The sequence below is a fragment of the Arvicanthis niloticus genome, chromosome 15 (assembly GCF_011762505.2).
Source record: "Arvicanthis niloticus isolate mArvNil1 chromosome 15, mArvNil1.pat.X, whole genome shotgun sequence".
Taxonomy (NCBI): Eukaryota; Metazoa; Chordata; class Mammalia; order Rodentia; family Muridae; genus Arvicanthis; species Arvicanthis niloticus.
The window spans coordinates 48,825,274-48,848,447 of NC_047672.1; the positions used below are offsets into that span (position 1 = coordinate 48,825,274).

The 23,174-nt window shown below is 36.7% G+C and overlaps 1 protein-coding gene across 1 annotated transcript in view; it reads left to right on the forward strand.

The window, feature by feature from the left end:
* The window catches only part of Thsd7a (thrombospondin type 1 domain containing 7A), a 385,076-nt gene that overhangs the window by 278,376 nt on the left and 83,526 nt on the right, over positions 1–23,174 (forward strand). The window contains exon 7 of the mRNA XM_076913691.1: positions 13,536–13,730. Coding sequence (XP_076769806.1) covers positions 13,536–13,730 — 195 coding nt within the window. The remainder of the gene's footprint in view (positions 1–13,535; positions 13,731–23,174) is intronic.

Genomic DNA, 23,174 nt, shown 5'->3' on the forward strand with positions numbered 1-23,174 from the left:
TTCTCCCAAATGTCCCTATTATGATGTCATTGTTTTTAAACCTCAATATAGTATCTATTTATAGACCAAGAATTAAGATCCCAGACAGTTTTCCTAATGTCTGTTGGGTGTCTCTTCAACTCAGGGCTTAAGATCAAGTGAAAAAGATTTATCATTATCTGAAATAAGTTAAAATGAAAACCTGAGTTAAAATTATCTACTTTCAACTAATTTTTATATATAAGTGTTAAAATGATAAAAATGATCACAAGAATTTGGGTTGAAATAGTAACAGTTCCTTTATACATACTGGTATGTATGTATGTACGTATGTGTGTATGTATGTATATTTAATCAGTAGTGAATAGCAAAAGTAGATTCCATTGAACAGTGTGTTAAAATCACTTATGAATCTTTTGAAAATAAAAACTCATAAACTTCATCCACCAAATTGTGTAGTTTTCTGTTGGATCCAGAAGATAGTAGTATTTAAGAATTTCTTAACAGATTTGAAATATGTGAGCTACAAGTTTTTCTTCAACATCTAGAACATTTGTTTTCATTGTCCTTTAATTTTGATATGTGTTAAGTTGTTTCTGAATTCCAATTTGGACAGGCTAACCAAGTCTTTATTTATAGATATATGAATGTATTCACAGAAAACAACCTTGCTTCTGAAAATACTCAGTAACCATGGTTTGGTTTAATGTAGCTTTCTATCTTAATTGCCAAACTGCTTGTGATTATTTGGAATTACTTATGTAATTTTTTATATATAAGAAAAAGTCCTTTCCAAATATTAACTATTAGATAAACTGAGTTCTTTTTAAACACATTTGTTGTTTCTAATGTGGAAGAGAATAGCTTTCAGAAAGTTGTGTTTTTATCCCTGAAACATCCCCTAATAATAGCTCATGTGCTAAAGATGTAGCCCCTATCTCATGACACTGTTTTGGAAGGTGGTAGAGACTAGCATTAAGGGAATAAACCAGCAGCATTTAGATGGTGTCAGATGCTGTTTCTCTGTTTGTCCTTTGTCTACCATGGAAATCTGTTTACTCACTACGTGTTTTATGCCATTATGACTAACTCACCACAGAAAGCAATGATACTAAGAAACCATGGAAGTAATCCAGTGAATCCACGAGACAAAATAAATCATTCTTCTCTTAACATGACTTCTCTTGGGTGATTTTCATAGCAATAAAGGCATGGCAAAGAGACCAATTAATAAAATACCAAGGTTTGCTAGCAATTACTACACTATAGCTACAAAGATTGAAGGGCCATTCTGCAACTTTTTGACTATGGCCCTTAGCCTAGTCTTTAGGTTTAACTTTTCAGTCTTTCACATGATACCTCTCTCAGAAGATAAAGAAGATATTTTAGAAATGTTTGTCAGGGATGGTTAACTCTTGAATTCTGCTTGCAAGAATTTTCAGGAAGACCAGTCTCCTACATTTATACTGGACTTTTTCTCGTTTTCATTCATAGAGTCTTCATACAATAGAGCTCAGATTTCACTGTGTTCCCCATCGTCGTCTATGAACTCTGCCATGTCTAGTCCAATTCCATTAACTCAAGATTTGTATTAATTAGCTAGCCCAAATTCTATATTCTCTTACTCGGTATGTGTTTATGTGATATGTGTAACTCTTAGTCACTTTTCTTATGAATTTTTGGCAAATTCACAATGTCAAGAATAATTCTATTTTTTCATATAACTTATCTGTTAAAATCATAGATTTGTTCATGCATTTTAAGTTTGTAAAAACCAATCACTGTAATGCCTGATCTGATAAACTAATGCACACCTTTAATCCTAGTTTGAGTTCAGCCTGGTCTACAAAGTGAGTTCCATAAGTCCTGTTTCCAAAACAAAAAGTTCTGAGATATATATATATATATATATATATATATATATATATATATGTGTGTGTGTATGTGTATATATAGGTAAGTACAGTATATACTTTTATATATTTAATATATACTTTGTATATATTATTTTAATTATATATAATTAAATATATAATTATATATAACTTATATATGTATTTTTGAAAACATTAAAAATATATTCAAAAGAAATGTAGAAAATAAGAAGGTAATGATTATTTAAGTGATTGATCTTGAAAACCTAACCATACAGAATTATAATGGCATTTTTTTCTAAGCTGTATGATCTACTAAACCTCGTTCTCTAGAAATATATATACATATATACATGTATAGATACATATATATAGACTTTATATATATAGTCTATATACTTGTATATATGTATAGTGATATATATGCATATACATATATATATACGTATATATATTTACTAGAAAGGTTACACCAATGGGAGCTTATGGTGCAATATTTAAGAATATAGCAGGCATGAATACATGCTTTATCAGAAGGACAGAGAGGCATTACTGGGTGTGACGTAGTCACAGCAGTGTCATGGGAAGACTGATTATCATTTTCAGGGAACATGAAAACTATAAGAATCTTCAACAACAACAAATCATGGTAACTAAAACCTTAAAAAATAACTCTGGATTCAGATTTGAGGGGAAGTAGGATGGAATTCAAAGGAATAAAGAGGATATAGTTATGAGAAAAGAATCTATTTTTAGCAAGAGGGAAAATAGCCACTCCATAATCCTTCATCCACAAAGGACCCTACTTGGTTCTTTGAGGCACTAACTGGTCTAGTACCTACAATATGTTTTAGTATGATAGAAAGAGGGGTAATAGAAAATAACCAGGAATTTGTGTGTAATCACAGCAAAATTACATTCTATAATGCAGCTACTTTGAGCACAAGTTTTTAAAAGATAACTTTAATAAGCTAATAGACTATAATAAATGTGACTGCTTTTGGTAATTGTATTGATTTTTCTTACAGATGCCCATAATATATTACTTCTCTTATTTGGGGCTATAATTCTTGGTGATCAGTTCAGTGCAGCAGTATTGGAGTAAATCAAAGATGTACAGACCCTCTTATCTAGAAGATGCCCCAGAGAGTACAATAATTGACTGTAGTTCCGCACAGCTATTTCACCTCCTCCAGTTTCTAAAATTCCAAGTTAATTATCTGGTCCATAGATAATATACTGTGCAGCATTATAGTTAGCCAGTGTCTTCGTGCTTTTGATCACTGTGAGAGAATTATCCTAGCTTACATTGTCATTTTCAACCAATGAAGGGCAGGCAAAGCATGAGCTCAGAGGCTTAGTGGTTATGTCTTCAATACAATGAATATGTAAATAAATATATAAATAAATCCAAAAGATAATTATACCACAGTTCTAAGTTATTATAAAAAATGACTATGTCATTTAATAATGTATGACAAATTAGACTTTTTCATTTACTTACCATTTTATTATCTTTGCAAAACTAATGATAGAAAATCAACGTATGATATGAGTCTAGTACAATGGTATTTACCACTAAAGTACTTTTGTAGAAGTCCACTTGTAAATAGAATTACAAAAATATGTTTAGCATGTTAATCCAAGTTAATTAGAACACAGTGGATCTAAGAATGGGCCTTATTCATTCCCACAGTGGTGTGGGAGGGATGTCATCTTCTCTTCAGACAGATGATGAAAGTAGTCATAGTATTATTACATCAAACAATGTTTCCAACTGTGTGGCAGACATTGTGCTAGCTACTTGGTTGAAAACATAACATGTTTTTCTATTTTTAAATTCATTTTATGTCCCAATCACAGCCCCCACCCCTTATAATCTAAACATGGCCTCCTCCCCTTCTCTTCAGAGAAGGAGTGACCCCCTTGGGTACCATCCCACCCTGGAGCATCTAGTCCCAGTTTGTTTAGGCATATCCTTTCCCAACCAAGTCTCCAAGCAGAGGGAAGGGGATCCAGTGACAGAGAAGAGACAAAGACATTCCCATTCCACTTGTTAGACGAACCAAATGAAAAACAAGATGCACATTTACTACAAATGTGTAGGGGTCTAGGTCCAACTCCTGCATGCTCTCTGGTTGGTGGCCCAGGCCCTGTGAGCCCTATGGTCCCAAGTAAGTTGACTATGTAGTTGTTTTGTGGTGTCCAGGACTCTTCCAACTTGCTCACTCTGTTCCTCACTCTTCCACAAAATTCCCCGGGCCTTGAGTTTCTGCATCTGCCTGTATACCCACTGGATGGAGCCTTTCTGGAGACAGATATGCTAGGTTCATGTCTACAAGCACAGCAGAGTATGGTTAATAGTGTCAGGGGTTACGTCTCTCCAATAGGATGGGTCTTAAGTTGGGACAGTCATTGGTTGTCTGTTCCCTCAATCTCTGCTCCATCTTTATCCCTGAATAGGATAAAGGCAAGACAAATTTTGGGTTGAAGGTTATATGGGTGGATTGATCTCCCCATCCCTACTTTGGAAATCCTGCCTGGCTGCAGAAGGTGGCCGTTTCAGTCTCTATATCCCCCCACCTCTGGTAGGAATTAAGACAGGGTCACCCCCATAGACTCCCTGTATCTTTTCCCATCCCAAGCCTAAAATTAGTCACCAGAGATGCCTCCCCACCCAGATTTCTATTCTCACTCCCAGAACTCTCTCATCCTACTTCCCCCCACACCTGCTCATTCTCACTTCTTCCTTCCTCACCTCTTCTCGTACCCAGTTCTCTCTCTCTCTATTCATCCCAGATGACTATTTAGTTTTCCCTTGTGAGTAATATTCACACATTCTTGTTCCGTGCACTTCCTGTGTCCCTTTTCTCCCATGGAAGAGAGACATGAGAGGCAGAATTCGGGTATTACCACAGACGAGGCTTTACTTGTAACAGCAGAAGCAGAAAAGGCGGAAAGACAGGAAGAGGCACAGCTTAAATACACCCTAGAGTGACGTATTCACTTCTGATTGGCTGTTCACTCATTACCCATAATACGCCCCGAGATGGGCAGTGACTTTTGGCGCGCTTTTGCCTTTTTGCACCTGCGCAGTCCATTGTTTTCTAGTGGGGAGGACACGATGTCCGCACCATCTTGGAATGGCGAATGCTGACACACTCACTGTGGATCCCAACACATTCTCCCTTGGGATCTCCTTATTACCTAGTTTCTTTGTGTATATGCATTGTAGAATGGTTATCCAACACTTTATGGCTAATGTACACTTATAAGTTAGCACATACTATATATGTCTTTCTGGTTCTGGGTTAGCAGCCAACTAACTAAAGGCAAACAGAATATCCAAATAAGACAACTAAGGGGCATCAAGGGGATGCATATTGGAAAGAAAGATGTCAAAGTATCACAATTTGTAGATGTTATGCTAGTATACATAAGCAACTCCGAAAAGTTCTACCAGAGAACTTCTACAGCTCAGAAACACTGTCACCAATGTGGCTGGATATAAACTAATTCAAAGAAATAAGTGGGCCCCCCTTTATGCATGTTCAAAAGGGAAAAATGATGCTTGGTTCAGGAAACTCACCCAACCACACATGGGTAGTTAAATAATGGAACCTGGAGAACCTACCATCTCTACTTCACTAATCTAGCTTTAAATTCATTCTGACAATCTAGCCTTATACCTGCAAATAAACATAGTCCTCACCCACAGCAGGGAACATTCTTCTTGGCAATGCATAAAAACCAATTAAATGTACAACCAATTAAAATGCAAATTTATGGATCCCAGTTACAAATAATGGATCTATAACATAACTCCCACACCTAAAGCTCAGAGATTGTTGTGGAAGAAGGGGTGGGAAGATTGTAAGAGTCAACGGAACAAGGAGGTTGCTTACAAGGTTTTTGTCTCCTATAAATATCAGAAACTATGTCCATGAAGTCTTACCATCATGGCTGAACAAACATGATCTGAACAAAGGAAACAGCATGCTAACTTGGAAACAGGATAGCTCTTTAGGCCTTGGTACTAAACAAAGAATTACAGGCAACTAGGGAATACTGAGAGAGGGAGATTTTAATCACTTAAAATAAACAAAGTAAAAGGGTCTGTGACGTTCAGAAAGATAATCACAGTACGAAAAGGCAAAAATCAAGTACTAACTTCAGTTAATAGATACAAAGAAAACACTTCCCACTTCTTTCTTCTAAAAGACATGGGCTTTCAGTCTTCACAACAAATAATGTATATAAAAAGCATGCCCTAAAAATCTAGCAAAGCAGTTGACATTAAACAGTAGTAAAAGTCAACCGAACATCAAGTTGAAGCTTGCAGATGTCAGACATTCCTTTGTTCCTCCTTAACACAAGAGTTCTTAGCCAGGTGAGCAATGATTGTTATAGCTTGCTTACTAAGGGACCTAATGACATCATAAGGACTGAAATTCAAACAAGGAAATTCAGTTAAAATTCCATTTAGGCCTCAGCATTCATCATTTATTCATAAGTCATGTTATTTACTACATTTGGTTAGGATAGATTCTAACTTTAAAAAAAAAAAAGCCAATAAAGGTTGGAATGGTCACATTGAAGACTGGATTACAAAGTTGAAGACAACAGAGGGATGAGACCATTGGGTTAAAAAACACTTGACTCTTTTTCTGGCAGTCTCAGCAGGGATTTGAAATAATAAAATTGAGAAAGGTGACAGAGAGGATAACACTGTGAGAAACTCAGGGCAGAAAGAAAAGATGGAAGGAAAGTTACTTAAAGTAATATTAGAAGAAACTATTTTGGTTAATGATATTTAAATGTCAACGGGTAAGTATATAACTGGATAAAAATGAAGCTAGAGATATTTTTGATATCCTGAATTACATGAAGAAGTTGTCAAGTAAAAATTACATCAATATTAAGAGCACATACGGAGTCCCACAGCAAAATATTAGGCAGAGCTTCGGAGTTCTACAGAGGACAGGGAGGAGGTTCCAGAGGAAGCAAGGACATCACAAGAACATGGCCCACAGAATCAACTGACTGGGACTCAAGTGGGTCATAGATATCAGAGAGCCTGTATGACCTAGGTCTTTTGCATATATGTTTTGGTTCTGTAGCTTAGAGTTCTTCTGAGATATCTAACAGTGGAAGCAGAGGCTGTCTCTGACTTAGCTGTCTTTAGGACCCTTTTCCTCCTATAGGGATGCCTCCAGTCTTGACATAAGAATGTGCCTGGTCTTCTTCTGGCTTGTTATGTTGTATTTGGTTGATGTCCCTGGGAGTGGGTGGGTAGTAGGGGGTACATCCTCATAGAGCAGGAGGAGGGGGATAGGATATGGGTGGTGGGAATGGGGAAAGGGGATAACATCTGAAATGTAAATAAAATATCCAATAAAAATTAATTTAAAAAGAAACATTAAAAATTAAAAAGAACACCACCAAAATATATACCCTGAACCTATATTTATTTTTAATTTAAAATAAATCAGAATTGGGACTTTAAAAATGGCATGCACTGCTCTGTCAGAGGACCCAGGTTCAATTCTCATATGCTGGCTCACAATTGTGTGTCCCTCCAGTATGTGGAGCAAATCACCTCAAGTCTCTGTGTGTACTAGGCATGCATGCCGTACACAGGCATACCTGTAAGCAAAATGCCCATACACACAAAGATAATTTTAAAGAATTAAAAGACAAATCAGAATAGTTCAGCCAGTATTTAAGTAACTGTGCTAGCTCATGCATGCTTTAATATTTAAAGTATAGTTAATTGTGGGCTTAGTGTTTAATCTCTGCAGTCTTGATCTGAACACGTTCAAAGCCTTGACAAATAATGGTTTGTATATTATATTTCATTTAAGAGCTGAAAAAAACTAATGCAGTAAGTTTCCAGTATATGATCTAACAAAGGAAGAAAATCTATGCCGGATCTCAATTCTTCCTTTGTTTTATTTCTATGTGAAACTTCATTAATTTTGAGTATAATTTCATCAAGCAGACACTCAAATTGTTCACTAGTGGTAGGAAGTGCAGAAGGAATAAAACAGATATGTTGGAAGTTCATGAAACAGACTGGAATGAAGGATTTGGAGATTTATCTAAAGATGTCAAACTACACTTTTTGGTTTATGAAAAGGTTAAAAAGATAAATTATAAAGACATATTCTTTTCCTTTTATTTTGGAATTATAATATACTTGTGTCATTTCTCCCTTTTCTTTTCTTCCTCCAAACCCATAATACCTCTTCTTTCTCTCTTTCAAATTCATTGCTTCTGTTTTTTAAACTGTTGTTACATTTGTATATGTATATGTTTTTATATATACCTACTCAGTGTGTATAATTTTACATATATATGTGTGTAACATTATACATATAGAATTTTGAGGCCCAAAAATATACATGTATATTTTTGGCTTAAAAATTTCTCAACTTTGTAGGTGTATTTAAAAAAATTACTAAATGCAAACCAACTTTTTGAATTTGTTTATATGTTAAATCTGTCTCGATACATGAGTATGCTACGATTCTGTCTTCAAAACCAAGGAGAAGCAAATGCACTGACTCACACAGGCAACAGCTCCAGAGATTCTTCTGCCACAGGAAGCATCATCAGACATGTTCACCTGAAATTAAAAGGATCCTAACTCAGACAAGCAGTGCCTCCAACAGCTCTGTAGGGAATGTCCTAATGCGCCCTAGCTGGAGGGCCCCTAGGATGAAAAAAGTGCATTTCCAAAGTTCTCAGTAGAAAACTTTCTATTTTGTATCCAGAAATGTATATGATAGGTGGATTTTTGCCTATGAGCATGTTTATATCTATATAATCTCTGTAACTATATCATGCAAAATAGTACTTATCCAAGCAAGTGAACACTGTGAATAAGAAACAAGTTCTAAGATGATGAAGGAAAAAAATTTACATTTTACTATTCTTTTTTTTTAATTTTTTATTGGATATTTTATTTGCATTACAGATGTTATCCCCTTTCTCCATTCCACCCACCCAAAAACTTCCCATCACATCCCCCTTCCTCCTGCTTCTATGAGGACGAGCCCCCACAAACCCACCCACTCCCACCTCCCCGCCCTCAAATTCCCCCACACTGGAGCATGGAGTCTTCATGGGACCAAGGAATTCCACTCCCACCTATGCCCAACAAGGCCATCCCTCCCTATATATACAGCTGGAGCCAGGGGTCCCTCCCTATGTACTTCCAGGCTGGTGGTTTAGACCCTGGGAGCTCTGGTTGGTTGGCATTGTTGCTCTCCCCATAGGGCCACAAACCCCTTCAGCTCCTTCAGTCTTCTTTGTAACTTCTCCATTGGGAACCACATGAGGACTTCAATGGTTAGCTGTGAGCATCTGCCTCTGTATATTTCAGGCTCTGGCAGATCACTGAGGAGACAGCTATATCAAGCTCCTTTCAGCATGCATTTCCTGGCATACACATCAGTGTGTGCCTGGGATGGATACCCATGTGGTGCAGTCTCCAGATGGCCCCTCTTTCAGTTTCTGTCCCACACTTTGTCTCCATATTTGTTCCCATGAATATTTTGTTCCCCTTTCTAAGGTCCAAAGCACTCACACTTTGGTCTTCTTTCTTCTTGAGATTCATGTGGTCTGTGACTTGAATCTTGGGTATCACCAGCTTTTGGGCTAATATCCAATTATCAGTGAGTACATACCATGTGTGTTCTTTTGTGATTAGATTACCTCACTCAGGATAATATTTTCTAGTTCCATCCATTTACCTAAGAATTTTATGAATTCATTGTTTTTAATAGCTGAGTAATATTCCATTGTATAAATGTACCACATTTTCTATATCTATTCCTCTGTTGAATGACATCTGGATTTTTCCAGCTTCTGGCTATTATAAATACGGCTGCTATGAACATAGTGGACCATGTGTCCTTGTTATATGTTGGAGCATCTTCTGGGTATATGCCCAGGAGTGGTATAGCTGGGTCCTCAGGTAATGCTATGTCCAATTTTCTGAGAAACCGCCAGACTGATTTTCAGAATGGTTTTATCAGCTTGCAATCTCACCAACAATGGAGGAGTGTCATTCTTTTTCCACATTCTTACCAGCATCTGCTATCACCTGAGTTTTTGATCTTAGCCACTCTGACTGGTGTGAGGTGGTATCTCAGGGTTGTTTTGATTTGCATTTCCCTATTGACTAAAGATGTTGAACATTTCTTTAGATGTTTCTCCTATCACCTTGGTCCCTTGCCTGGGAATCCTAAAAGTTCTGCCCCTGTCTTTTTGCCCAGCCATGAGCTGCCGGCAATTTTTTTTTTCCAATCAAAATCAGCTGGGGACAGAGTTCCCTCAGTTTTTTATGTGTGTATGTGTGAATTTTTGTACAATTTTGGGGAATAGATTAACATAATACAAGTGGCATCAGATCAAATCCATAACATACTAGAGTTTAAGACATCAGTGTGCTACAGAGGCTATGACCTGCATAGCCTGCATATGATGGCCTGCATAGAATCAAAGGAGCATGAATCTCCACACAGATCGGGGAGCTGGTCACAATGTCCCACCCATAGCTGAGAAGCTTTTGGCAGTTGCTGATTGCCATGTAAAAGAGAGTCAGTTTTCTTCAAGGACATGGTTCCTGAGAGTCTACTCATGCTTCAGTAGTCAGCCCTGCATTCTGATATCACTAGACTCATTCAGTGTAAACAGTGTCACACATGAAGTTGGGAGGAAAAGGTGGTGGGTGACTGACATAGAGAAGGAGTCTTGGAGAAGGGAATAAATGGTGGATTTCATTTAAAAAATTACATGTATGCATGAAATCTTCAAACTATTCAAATAAAAGCTTCACTGAGAATGTGAGACAGTTATGGCCATAGATAAGATAACTGATTACCTGGCAAGGCAGAAGAAAATGCTGGTTATCAATCAGGTATCCTCAGTAGTTACACTGATTATTATAGTGCCTCCAAAGATTAAGGTATACAGTTTGGGTTGAATAATGTGCTTAGAAGGGAAAAAATTCCCCAAAACCCTTCTTCCTAAGAAAATCATGATGCGTTAACTAGCTGATACAAGGTAAGATCAACTTGACACATGATCAGGGTCATTTTTTGACCCCTTTGGTTTATACTCTAGCAAACAGTAACCTGTCTCTCAAGCCAGGATGTCCATTGTAATAGGATTGTTGGCACATACACCCAATTGCTGCAAAATTATATTTTTCTGAGTGAGAAGGATTGGAAGCTATCAGATAAGATATAGAATTATTATACTTGTTAACTATAAGCTTCAATTTCAAAGCTTTCTGTCATTCCACAGGACACTAGAAAATAATAGAGAGGTAAGTAGATAGAGAAATGTTACAATGAAAAATACCTCTCAATCTAAGAAAAGCTCAGTTTAACAGGAAAATGGAGTCATTATTATTACATAAATTATAAAATATTAACTGCCTTATACAAAATAATATTTTCTGCCCTACTTACCACCAACATATCTACCTATTAATCATAGTGTCTAGTGGGATATATGTCAAACTCCACAGTTAGTAATAACAGTATTTAGGAAATCAGAGTCATAAAGACAGAATGAGCCCTGTTGCCTCAGTTGTAATTCTAATGAACCTCTCCTACTAGTGAAGAAGTCCAATGATTTAAGACCTTATATGCTAGTGGCTATTAACACATAAATGCATTTTGAAGTAGCAGCTATTAAAATGTTAGCACATTTCCAATTGACTTCTGATTTTCTGTCTCATTTTTCAAATATGTGACTGAGTGTGCTGTGTAACGACACTCCTTACTTTCAACTAGAGAAAATTAGCTTGGGTTTGTCTGTACAATGGTTGTCAAGAGTGGCATTGTCAGTAACCTTCCTCCCCTCAGTGTCTAATGCAACATGATTTTTATAAATTGATCCAGGATTGCTGATAGATTCTATGGCAGATAACAGAAACATCTGTCTCATGAGCACAGTTTGTAATCAATTCAGAGTCCAAACTTGCATCACCCTTCTCCTTCTATGCCATTTGCTCACAATTTCCTTTCTTTTCTTTGTTTATTAATAGTAATATTTTCCCTTCCTCTGGCCTTTTGTTCATCTCATTTCATTCCTTCTTAAAATATTAATTACACATTGTGTTAGTAAGTTGTCTTACTACAAAATACATCACAAAACAACTTGAAGGGCAGAATTAATTCTTTGGGCTCAAAGATTTTGGGATTTAAATCCATGATCCTTGAGTCCACTGATTCAGGGCTGAATACCATGTCACAAGGAGAAAGAGGCTGTTAACTTTATGGTGGACATGAAGCAGGGAAGAACAGCAAATAGCTTACAGCCCCAAAGATATGCCTCTTCCCAGGTTACAGTTCCTCAATCCAGACACCATCTCATAAAGTAGTTCCCCCTGCTGGGAACTAATCATTCAGCCATAAGCCTGTGGAAAAACATTTCCTATTCAAATGACAAGTGTTAGTTTGATTGTTTTTAATAACATCTAAAATTGGGGCCCAAAAGAGAAAGTATTTTTATACTGTAAAGCAAGCATCTCTTTACCTGGAGACCCACAGAAACTGCTGATGACTTTGAGGCAATTTGATATACCTTCTTATGTCTGCACATGCTCTGTCTTATCTTCCCTTTCCAGTATGGAATCATTTTTTTTTTCTTTTTTCTTTCTTTTCTTGTTTTACTTTTCTTCTTCTGTTTTTTGTCTTATTTATTTTTAATGCATATTCATTAAATGTATTCACATAGAAAAAATATACAATATTCCTTTCACTGGATTATACATTCTTCTTTTTTTTCAAACTTTTACTAATCTGCATTTATACCATTTTAATTACATGCAAGTATTAAGGCCAATTCTAGGTTGAGGAACTAGTGATACAGTAGATGCAAATAGTGAAGAAACAAGCAAGGCAATAAACACATATAGTCAAAGAACAAGCAAGACAATAAACAAAGTCCCAGGATCACTCTTTCTAAGGGATTGTCAGGATGACCAAAGTATCTGAGCCTACTTCCCTGTCCTAGGCCAAAGTCATTTTCATGCCTGAAGCCTACTTCTTTGTTCTAGCCTAAGATTTAGATTCCTGCCTGAAATTACTTCACATCTTAAGCAAGGGATGTTGATTGTATTTTATCATTTATGTTTCCTAGCCACTTTCAATGGAAAAAAATAATGTCCAAAAAAGAGAAAGGTGAATATTTGTATAAAAACAACTTCTCTGCAGACTCAAATGCATTTGTAGGCATATCTGTGAGTTGGTTCTTGAAAACATTGACACATACTATAGCCATCTACCATGGTTTATAAATCTTACTTCAGAATTGAACAAGAAATCAGAAGGTCAACATAACTTCATGATGTTCTTCATTACACATTAATATTTTAATTGTAAGACTCACTTATGGGAAGGTACTGTACTTTCTGTAATGATCTTGATTTCTATGTCTATTCTTCTGAAAATTAAAAGAAAATATATTATTTACTTGGAGATTTATGTGTCTGTTTATATTTACATTTTTCTATACTTTTAACTTTTCACCATGACAACCATGTCTCCTTTTCATTTCATTTTTAATTAAGAGTTAGTGGGAAATAGTCTAATTTATCTGAACTCCTCACTCATTTAAATGGACTTAATAAAAATAAACTGTTGGTGGTCATGTGTTTCCCAGGAGAAGAAGTGGACAGACAGCTATGCAGAGATGCAATCTTTCCTATTCCTGTGGCCTGTGATGCCCCATGCCCAAAGGACTGTGTACTCAGTGCATGGTCCACGTGGTCCTCCTGTTCACATACCTGCTCTGGGAAAACCACAGAAGGGAAACAGATCCGAGCTCGGTCCATTCTGGCCTATGCAAGTGAAGAAGGTAAGGTCTCCATCCACAGATGTGACTGTTTTCTGGAAATTGATTGCCATTTATATTGTGTAGCCTGTATTGGATGACATTTTATGAAAATGAGTTGACAAAAATCCAGCAGTGAATGACATTTAATATCTCTCTATGTGGTTTGATTCTATTCTTAATAATTAATCTTGAAAATGGATCTTTAATAGAGGACAAAGGGTATTTTTAAAGCATTTGCTTTTTTCTCCCTCATTCACCAAATAATTCAGGTTTATTCTAATCCAAAGTATACAAAGGAAAAACAAAGACACAAAAAAACAATACATCAAGAAATGGGTTCAAAAAATTCAAGCATTTCATTGTTTTTCTTCCATTTCAGTAACGTCTCATAAAATTATCACATATGTGTAATAAGAATGTTTATTTTAACTTTCTTTTTCTTTTTTCTTTTTTTCTTTTTTATTGGATATTATATTTACATTTTAATTATTACCACCCAGGAACCTCCTATCCCATCCCCCTCCTCATGCTTTTATGAGGATGTGCCCCCACGTATTTCCCCACTCCCACCTCCCCACCCTCAAATTCCCCCCTCCACATGGTGTTCAGCCTTCATGGGACCAAAGATCTCCTCTCACACTTATACCCAACAAGGTCATCCTCCCCTAGATGTACAGATGGAGTCATGGGTCCCTCCCTATGTGCTCCCAGGCTGGTGGTTTAGACCCTGAGGAACTCTGGTTGGTTGGTATTGTTTTTTCTCCTCATGGGGCCACCAACCATTTCAGCTCCTTTAGTCTTCTCTCTAACTTCTCCATTGGGAACCCCTTGATCAGATCAATGGTTAGCTGTGAGCATCTGCCTCTGAATGTGTCAGACTCTGGCAGACGTCTAAGGAGACAGCAATATCAGGCTCTTGTCAGAATGCATTTCCTGACATCCACATCACTGTCTACCTTGGGTGACTGCACATGGGATGGATACCCAGGTGGAACAGTCTCCAGACAGCCCCTCCTTCAGTTTCTGTCCCACACTTTTTCTCCATATTTGCTCCCTTGAGTATTTTGTTACTCCTTCTAAGTAGGACCAAGGCATACACCCTTGGTCTACCTTCTTTATGAGCTTCATGTGATCTGTGAGTTGAATCTTGGTTATTTCAAGCTTTTGGGCTAATATCCACTTATCAGTGAGTAAATACCATGTGTGTTTTTTTTGTTGTTGGGTTACCTCACTCAGGATGATATTTTCTAGTTCCATCCATTTACCTAAGAATTTCTCGAATTCATTATTTTTAATAGCTGAGTAATATTCCATTGTATAAATGTACCACATTTTTTTGTATCCATTCCTCTGTTGAAGGACATCTGGGTTCTTTCCAGCTTCTGGCTATTATAAATAAGGCTGCTATGAACATAGTGGAGCATATGTCCTTGTTATATGTTGGAGCATCTTTTGGGTATAAGCCCAGGAGTGGTATAGCTGGGTCCTCAGGTAGTGCTATGTCCAATTTTCTGAGAAACCTCCAGACAGATCTTCAGAGTGGTTGTACCAGCTTGCAACCCTACCAACAATGGAGGAGTGTTTCTCTTTCTCCACATCCTAGCCAGCATCTACTATCACCTGAGTTTTTGATCTGAGCCATTCTGACTGCTGTGAGGTGGTATCTCAGGGTTGTTTTGATTTGCATTTCCCTGATGACTAAGGATGTTGGGCATTTCTTAAGGTGCTTCTTGGCCATTTGAGTTTCCTCAGTTGAGAATTCTTTGTTTAGCTCTTTACCCCATTTTTTAATAGGGTTATTTGGTTCTCTGGAGTCTAATTTCTTGAGTTCTTTGCATATATTCGATATTAGCCCTCTATCGGATGTAGGATTGGTAATGATCTTTTCCCAATCTGTTGGTTGCCGTTTCGTTTTATTGACAGTGCTCTTTGCCTTACAGAAGCTTTGCAATTTTATGAGGTCCCATTTGTCAATTCTTGAACTTAGAGCATAAGCCATTGGTGTTCTGTTGAAGAACTTTTCCCCTGTTCTTAGGTATTCTAGGGTCTTCCCCACCTTCTTTTCTATTAGTTTCAGTGTATCTGGTTTTATGTGAAGGTCCTTTATCCACTTGGACTTGAGCTTTGTACAAGGGGATAAGAATGGATTGATTTGCATTATTCTACATGCTGACCTGCAGTTGAGCCAGCACCATTTGTTTAAAATGCTGTCCTTTTTCCATTGGATGGTTTTAACTCCTTTGTCAAAGATCAAGGGACCATAAGTGTGTGGGTTCATTTCTGGATCTTCAATTCTATTCCATTGATCTTCCTGCCTGTCTCTGTACCAATACCATGCAGTTTTTATAACTATTGCTCTGTAGTACAGTTTGAGGTCAGGGATGGTGATTCCCCCAGAAGTTCTTTTATTGTTGAGAATAATTCTTGCAATCCTGGGTTTTGTGTTATTTCAAATGAATTTGCAAATTGCTCTTTCTATCTGTATGAAGAATTGATTTGGAATTTTGATGGGGATTGCATTGAATCTGTAGATTGCTTTTGGCAAGATGGCCATTTTTACTAAATTAATCCTGCCAATCCGGGAACATGGGAGATCTTTCCATCTTCTGAGATCTTCTCCGATTTCTTTCTTCAGAGACTTGAAGTTCTTGTCATACAGATCTTTCACTTGCTTGGTTAGATTCACTCCAAGATATTTTATATTATTATTGTGAAGGGTGTCATTTCCCTAATTTCTTTCTCACTTGTTTATCCTTTGAGTAGAGAAAGGCTACTGATTTGTTTGAGTTGATTTTATATCCAGCCACTTTGCTGAAGTTGTTTATCAGGTTTAGGAGTTCTCTGGTGGATGTTTTAGGGTCACTTAAGTATATTAACTTTTAGCATGGCTATTGCTTGCCTGACATTGTGTGTGTCTTCTCCCATTAGTATTCTTGAGCACAGGCACTGAGATCCATAGGATTCCAGCTTGGATTCACCCTAAGGGTGAATAAAATAAGGCATGTTTGTCACATATCACACAACACCTGCAGCTTTATTTCCAAGATACAGGCAGTAGTCATCACCTCTGAGCTTCTCTACAAATGCTAATCTAGCCTCTATGTGACTTGGTGTGACAATGTCACTCTCCTGTCTTTCTGCAAAGTAGGAGAGGAGGGGGAAAGAACACAGGAGCCAAATTCTTTCACACCAAAGTACACTCTCTTTCAAAGATGAGGTTGTGGCTCTGCAGCATCCCACACTAAATGACCTTTATGCACATAGGACTGAGAGATCACAATACCTCTTTACAGTATGCATACACACCTGTGAATCCTTGAAATCAATTGGTTTTTGACTGATTATTTGTTATTTTTGCCCCATTTTGTTGTTGTTTTCAAGTGTTTTGGTGATAATAGCTGATAATATTATTTAATCCTACTTCCTATTACTTTACATAATAACTATGAATATTATGTAATTACCTTGGCTTTAATACACAAGTATAACATATAACATAAAATAAGTAACTCTTTGGGAAAATTCTTAATTTTTATAGTGTCCTCAAGTATTTTTCACTACAAATATAACTGCAATGAAAATAAAAAATGTTAAAAAAAAATAGAAACTTTAGGGAAAAAATTACTTTTCTGTGTTCTCAAAACCAATCCCATCTTGAAAAGGCTACCTTCAGACTTCAAACTCCATCAGCTCAAATTATATCTTGGGTTTCATTAAAATTAGATCTGTGGCCACCCCTCTTCCTGTAAACCCATTATACTCTGCAGACATTTGCTCTGTGACTAGTAATGAGTGACTTTTCACCCCCTGAGCCACATAGCCAGGATTTTGCTGAGTCTGCAAAACTGAAACAGATCATTATGTCTGTAGATGAGACAGTTCACACGGAAAGGTTTTAAAGGCAGAAATTCATGGTTAGTATTTGATGAATGTCACCCACTTAATTTGAAAGGGTGGGACTTCAATAATTTTTAATTAACTCTACTAGCAGCTTCATAAGCCAGTTGCCCTGGCCAGCTGTAGATGTTTGTGTAGTATACTGTCAGGGCATGAATCTAAACAAGTAGAAAGCAGGCTGGAATTTCTGCAAGTGAATATCTTACTCTGTGTCTCTGTCAATGACATTTACAAAAAACAGTATGATTGTGAGACACTTAATGAAGTCCTCATCTGCAAATTAAATGACTTTAGTACCTGTTATTTGCTGGAGATGAAAATAACATTTTATTTTATGGGAAATGATATTGTTACAATACCGAATTTTTCAAAGTGGTTTTTATTATTTCCTTCCGGTGAAAACTACATTTATAGAAGTCTTAAATTATGTTTTCATATCAATGATATTTCATACAAGTAGGTATTTTATTAGTCTACCAAAGTTAGAGCTTGGAATACATTGCAGGCTTTTTATGGAAAACACTGTGATAATTTTATAGAAAAACACAAAATAAAATTGATACATAGTATTTGGAGATAAGATTATACAATTTTCTAAAAACATCCATGCGCAGGGCAAGTGAATGAGTATGGTAGTCCTTGGAATGCAGCAAAAAGTCAAGCGTGTGTGCTATTGAAACACAGCTTTGTGTTCTGTCTTTGAGCTATATTCCCAGTCCTAGGTCTAATTCTATTTTATGATAATCATAACTTACTGAACTATATTCTAGGCCAGAGGGTAGCTCTATTTTCAAGGAATCTTAACAATGAAACAAAATCGAAACCTTCAGAAGGAAAATTATATTTTGTGATTTGTCAAACAGTAACACCTAATCCCAATAGATTACATTCAGAAAAATGGAAAGATTATATAGGAAATGTATTAAATGTGGCTATGCCAAGAAGACAAGGGACCTAACCTTTAGCCAATTTTTTTGGTTATTAACATAAATGAGAGCTAAATAGGGCAAGATTTGCGCTAGCCAAGAGGTACACATAATTAAACTTTTGACTAGAATTCAATCTGGTTTATGATGATCCCAGTCTGCTTTGGTAAGATTCTGAAAAAAGCCCTTATTTTGAGAAGTTCCACCACCATCACCATCCAGAGATGATTGCTTTTATTTATGTGGCAGCCTATTTTCTGCCCTGGAGTAATTGCTTCAAGTTAGTGAAAGGCAGTCCCATCTCTGGGTGCCCCCTTTGGAGGGAACTTTGCTGTAGGAAGGGGAGCTGGAGAGATGGTTCGGGACTTAAGAGTACTTTCAGCTGTTCCAGAGGACCAGAGTTCAGTTCCTGGCATCCACATTGGGTAGTTCATAACTACCTGTGACTCCAGCTCTAGAGAAACCTGAAACTCCCCCCGCCCTGGAATCCCAGGTACCAACACACACTATGATATGCACACACACACAGGCACACCCATATAAATTAAAAAGAGATAAGTCTTTAAAAGAAAGAAACCTTGCTAGATCTAGTGATGCAAGTAATTTTGAGTAATGTAGCAACTCGAAATCTCATCTCCTTAGTGTTCTGCAATAACATGGCATCACTTCTGGGATACCTTGTCAGAACTGCATGCATAGAATGTTACAAAGTATTAAAAAAATTGTTATGTAATTAAAAATAGTTCAATACAAAATTTTCCAAATTTTCTATAAAAATTAGGAAAGTAGAGAAGAAATATTTTCCATTAAAGGAGACAATTAACCAAGACACCTAAATGTCATACTTGATTTTGAATTAAATTCTTATTTGGGGATAGTTGGAAGTTTGCATGGAGCTGAGAGTACTGGATGTGTTTCTGTATGGAGGAGGGGGATGCCTTACTTAGACAAAATATACACCAAATTGTTTATAGAGTACTGAACCTCATTGTTCAACTTCTTACAAATGGTTAAGGAAAATAATTGTTAATTCTGTGCTACAATTATGAAGTTAACTCAAAAGAATTTAAAAGAAAATAAAAGAATGAAAATCATTTGCATATATTTTCTTTCCATACAATGTTAGATAACATCATATAACATAATACCAGCAATACACAAAAACATCTATAAAACAATTCACACTGAAATATCATTAGGAAATCAAGTCACAATTGGAAGCACCTAGACGTAAATACAGGAAAAAGTTGACTAGAATTCTTCAACTTAAACCCGGTAGAGGCGCGAGGTTGCTGCTGAAGAGAGCTCTGTGGGGAAGTGGCAGCGGAGACAAATGTATGTCCCTGGCCTACTAGATGGCGAGCATCACCTGAATGTTGAGCATCAGTCTCAGTGAGAGTTTGTCACAACATGAGGCAGATTGCTCTGGAGGAATGACACATGGTGCTGACTCCTGGTTTCTATACACACATGCAATTGCACACACAAGAGCACATACATACATACATACATACATACACATGAGAAGGGATGTGAGACTATCAAGGGGCCAGATTTTTACTTCTTGTTTTCTAGTTCTATAAAATTTGAACAAACTTTATTTATGAAACTAACAAGGATGTGCACATTTCATCACTAGTGAAAAGTGAGAAAATATTTGTGTGCAAAGTTCAAAATGACCTGATATAACTTCCTTAGCCAAATGTCAGTATGCCTTTATATCTGTCATGTTCAGAGAATAGATGCAGATCAAAATAGAATTATGCCAATTTTCTCAAATAATTAAAAGCCTTCAGAAATCATATTTTATACTGTAAAACTTGGAAGAAGCAATAGTTCTATTTTCTGAACTGAATATGTTCATGTTTTACAGTTTAGTAATTTTGATTATTAGAACCACAGAGCAGCTGTGTTTCTTAGAGAATTCAAAAAGCCCCGGATCCGGGATATGTGTAGATATGAACATCACTTGTGTCTAAGTAGATGGTAGCACTTCCTCATCCCCTTGCTTCAGAGGGTGTGGGGAAGCTGCACAGTAAGAACTCTTCTTCCTATTTCTGCTAATGCTCCTTAGGATTCAGTTCTCTTAAGGTGTGTCCTGGACACACGCATCTTGATGTCAGCAGTGGTCAGCCAAGAAAGGGCTTAAGCTGCAACAGCAGGTGACTGTAGAAGCACAGACATCACTTTCTCCTAACACACACCCCATCCCCTTCCTTATATCGATCCATTTACTTTCTCGAATGGACACTACACTCTGACTGACATGTCAACATAACCTTCCCAAGGGCATACCTGGGTAAGTTCTTTTGCATTTATTTTGACTTTTGCTTAGATAAAATCATCTCTCCTTTCTTACTTAATAAACTTTGTTTTTACAATTATAGTTCTTCTTAGTTCATCTAAATGCCTCCTCCTTCTTCCGGAGTTTTTTAAGTCTCTAAAATGCAATGAATCTTACTCCTTTCAATCATTATATTACATACATACATCTTAACATAATTCTGACATTCCATGTAGAATGGTCCTCATGTGTATGTTTGTCTCACTCACTTTAGCCTTTCTATTTCTTTTCCTCACCAAATCACAAAATCCTTGACTGCAGCAAAGTATTTCTAATCCTTCTGGTGTCCCATAAAACACCACACTTAAATGTTGTACATTACACTCCGATTATATAGGTATCCAGTTACTATATTGAATAGAGCTCTTTTTAAATCTATTAGCCAGGCAGTGGTGGCGCACGCCTTTAATCCCAGCACTTGGGAGGCAGAGGCAGGAGGATTTCTGAGTTCGAGGCCAGCCTGGTCTACAGAGTCAGTTGCAGGACAGCCAGGGCTACACAGAGAAACCCTGTCTCAAAAAAAAAAGCAATTAAATCTATTCTATCAGTTGAAAACACATTGATACCAAAGACAGAAATTCCATGACTCTAACAACATGCATTATAAGAAAGCTTTTGCAAGACTGATGTGAATAGAAATAGTTGTGTTGTATTTGACGTATTCTGATGTTTTTCCGTGTATATTCAGTGCATGTATGTGGTATATGTATACAGGTATCTACACATAATTTGATTTTTCTCTGTATATACAATGTGTGTGTGTGTGTGTGGTTTTTTGTGTAATGTATGAGACCGTGCATACATATAGAAGCCTAAAGATGTCAAGCCTCCTGAATTATCACTATTTTTATACACTTGAGATGGTCACTTGATAAAGCTAGGGCTGGGATGGTGGCCAGGCCATCCTAGTCACCCTCTTGTCTCTGTTTCTTCCCTTACAGTGCTGAAGTTGCCAAATCATGAAACCAAATGCAGTAATTTATATCGATTCTGTAATTTGAATCTAAGCCCTCACATTGACAGCAAATATCCATACCTGTTGTATCATCTCCCTAGCCCAATGCGTCTCATTTTAATATAGCAGTTTTATCTAATAGATGGCATGTTTATATTTACACAAATGCTTGCCTCATCCCTTTTATTGAAAATGGGTTTTTCTCAACCTTTGTCCCTCCCAACTCCTCCCACTGCCCCTCTAAATGTTTATTTATATAATGGAATTTCTTTCATATACAGTAATGTCTTTCCTGTTGCCACAATGATAGAAGATCTAAGTACCAGTTTTACTGTCAAGCATTTTACATGTAAAAGGACATTTTCTCACTTATTACTAATTTTGTCATAGTTCACATTTTATAATTTTCCATGACTGTGGAAACGTTCCCAAAGGGAATATTATAACTTCCCATAAATAATAGATATTTTCAAAATTATCTTTATCAATTTTTCTAACGTAAAATTGTTCCCAACCAATGCAGTGATTCTACAATGACTGCTTCTCCAAACTAGACATTCAAGCTTGCAATATAGTAATTAAGACCACACTGGGGCTTATCTGTGCGAGGATCCTATATCAGATTCAAACTGCTGACGTGGCTGTAATGTGGATTAAGGCGAGAAAATAAATAGCCTTTATGTCTATAAACTTAACAACTATCTTGCAGTTCCTCGACATGTTATGCTGATGGTGTAGAAGTTTGTGGTTTTTTTCTCTTATCATTTTCCCTCCAAAGCCAACCAGTCAATTGAAGTGTCAAAAGCAATTCAGAGCTTTAAAATCAGTTTCAGCAGGATACTTATTCTTACAATGAAAACAGTGTATTTACAAAAATTTAATGTTTGATCAGCAATTTTACTATTACATATAAAGGAACTGTTAAATAATTGTATATAATCATATAATATTATATGTAATTATATAGGACATAATAACATATGTATGATTAGGTGTATTTGTTAATGTTGAATATATCCAGCACCCAGAGGAAAAGAACTCATTTATTTCTCCCTAATCCACTTAGCATGGTTTAGCATTCAGTGTATCCAACTCCTAAACTTCCTAGCAGGAGCTGCCAGGGTCCCCCAACTGTATGATAGCAGACAGTATATGATATGTGATGGATGTTTTCACCTTCAGGAAACAGGGACACTAATGAAAATGTTCAGGACAGGCTAGTCTGAGGTTAGCTCCACATTCAACAGTGCATAAATGACTCTAAATTGTTATTAACAAACTGTCAATTGGTTAAACTGCTGATCAGAGGGAAGTCTGCAAATATAGCTCTGTCATCCCTGTAG